Raw genomic sequence first — 1,886 nt, 5'->3', positions numbered from 1 at the left:
GCCAACGGTTTCAACAACAAGAAACTACATTTAATTGGACATGGACAAGACGATTAACATTGCTACCGGCGCTGCCGGAGTCCAGGCAGCGACTCTCCGTGCGCCGCCTCTGATCTGCCTTATCAAGGCGGCGCATCCGATGTGCGCGTGGCTGGCGTGACGTCGCCGCCACGCGGGAAAAGTTCGGCTTGAGCCTCGCAGTCGGGCAACTTGGCTTGGGAGCCGCCAGGGTGCCCACAATATAAAGAGTTATATTATATAAGAGACACCCCTCCTGCTCTCTGGTCCTTCCCGAGTCCGGCTACCACTTGTGTTCCTGCCCTGGCTCGGCTCCCTGCTGCACACAAAGTCCCCGGACAACCACGCGTTCCCAACAACTGGATGGCAGCGGCGGGATCGACTTCGCCGCATCATGACTTCTTGTGTGGGTGAGTGCCCGGCCCTTTTCTTTCTCAATCTGCCAGGCCCATTAGCTCTAAGTTTTGCCTATGGGGGTTGGAGATAGTCGTTGTTAGGACTGTGTGACCGTTCTAATGCGAGCATTTTTGTAAGAAAGGGAGTCAACACAAGCTAGATCATGAGTTTGGAGGCATTCCGCTGGTATGAGTTGGTACAGGTCTGTACCGAGTTAGGAATAGATTTCGGGCAGAGAAAAAGAAAGCCGCACATTATAGAACTTATTGAGGCCGAAAAGGTCAGCGTTGAGGAGTTCACAGAGGCTCTGGGGGAGGTTCGCGGAAGGGAACTGGATGTGCTCGAGAGCAAAAAGCGGGCCGAAGAGGATGAACGCAGGAGGCGGGCCGACGCGGATGCTTTAGAAAGGTCAAGATGGGAGCTCGAGAAACGCGAGTATAAGCGCGAAATGGAGCGGCTCGACTACGAGTTCGAGCAGCTCGAGCTCGCGAAGAAAGCGCGGGAGTTAGAGGCTCTTTTTCGGGCGGCAACAGGCGTTGAAGGGGTGACAGGGAAGGCGTGTCAGCGAAAGGAGAAAGTGGAAGCTGGGGACACAGAGTTGACCGGAGACCAGCGTCTCTCTCCCGACACGACCGTCGCCGTTCTTCGCAAGTCCGACCCGAACTCCGAGCGGCGGGACGGTGAAAGTGACGTGGAAGCAGCAACAGAAGTGGTGTGTCAGGAAAAGAGGAAAATGGAAGCTGGGGACACCGAGGTGACCGGAAACCAGCGTGTTTCCTCCAACGCGACCGACGCTGTTCCACGGAAGACCGACGCCGTTCCACACAAGACCTACCCAACAGCTGAGCTGCGGGAGGCTGAGAGTGATCAGGATCACAGGAAAGAAGAGAAGGCTCTTCGGGCGTCCAGCGGCGGCTTCCCGGATGACGAAGGCGACGCCAAGACAGAGACAACGCTGGGGGTAGCCCAGCCAGCTCATGGAGAGCAGCGCCGAGATGCAGGAAACGGCTGTTAAGTAAACAACTCAGGATCCTGACCGCTCTGATCGGCACCCGTGCGTCTTTGGGATCAAGCCCACGGCGCCGGCACAGGAGTCCAAGCGGACCACCAGGAGGTAGGTGATTGGGATTTCCTTCGACGAAATCAACCACACCGGCCTGGTGCGGTTGCGGAGCCCGGACTCCAGACCATTCACGGAGTCCAGGTGCAAGGAGGACATCGACGAGTACGTGTTCGGCAGCGAGTCGTCATCGAGGTTGTGGGACGGGAGACCCCAAGTCGGCTATCCCAGGGGACCTGCAACCTTCGGCGGCTGGGCTAGCAAGGGACCCTTCACAGTCACGATGGAGCCCGGGCGGGACAAAGCAGACCTGACGCAAGTGCACCTGAAGACATCGTCGTGTCCGCGGCAAGGTGGTCCTGAGACCGAGAACTCGGATGTCGTCACGAGCCAGCGACCGAGACCCATGAGG

At 58.0% G+C, this 1,886-nt stretch overlaps 1 protein-coding gene across 1 annotated transcript; it reads left to right on the top strand.

Annotated features, from left to right (window-relative positions):
* Positions 1 to 577: 577 nt before the first annotated feature.
* LOC120838139 lies at positions 578 to 1,429 on the top strand. The gene has a single exon (XM_040207916.1). It carries the CDS (start codon positions 578 to 580, stop codon positions 1,427 to 1,429), a length of 852 nt encoding a protein of 283 aa, XP_040063850.1.
* Positions 1,430 to 1,886: the final 457 nt, after the last annotated feature.

This window comes from Ixodes scapularis, unplaced genomic scaffold, assembly GCF_016920785.2.
Source record: "Ixodes scapularis isolate PalLabHiFi unplaced genomic scaffold, ASM1692078v2 PGA_scaffold7__128_contigs__length_106722199, whole genome shotgun sequence".
NCBI classification, from domain to species: Eukaryota; Metazoa; Arthropoda; class Arachnida; order Ixodida; family Ixodidae; genus Ixodes; species Ixodes scapularis.
Note: the sequence above shows the minus strand (reverse complement) of the source record. Positions and strands in the feature narration are given on the sequence as shown.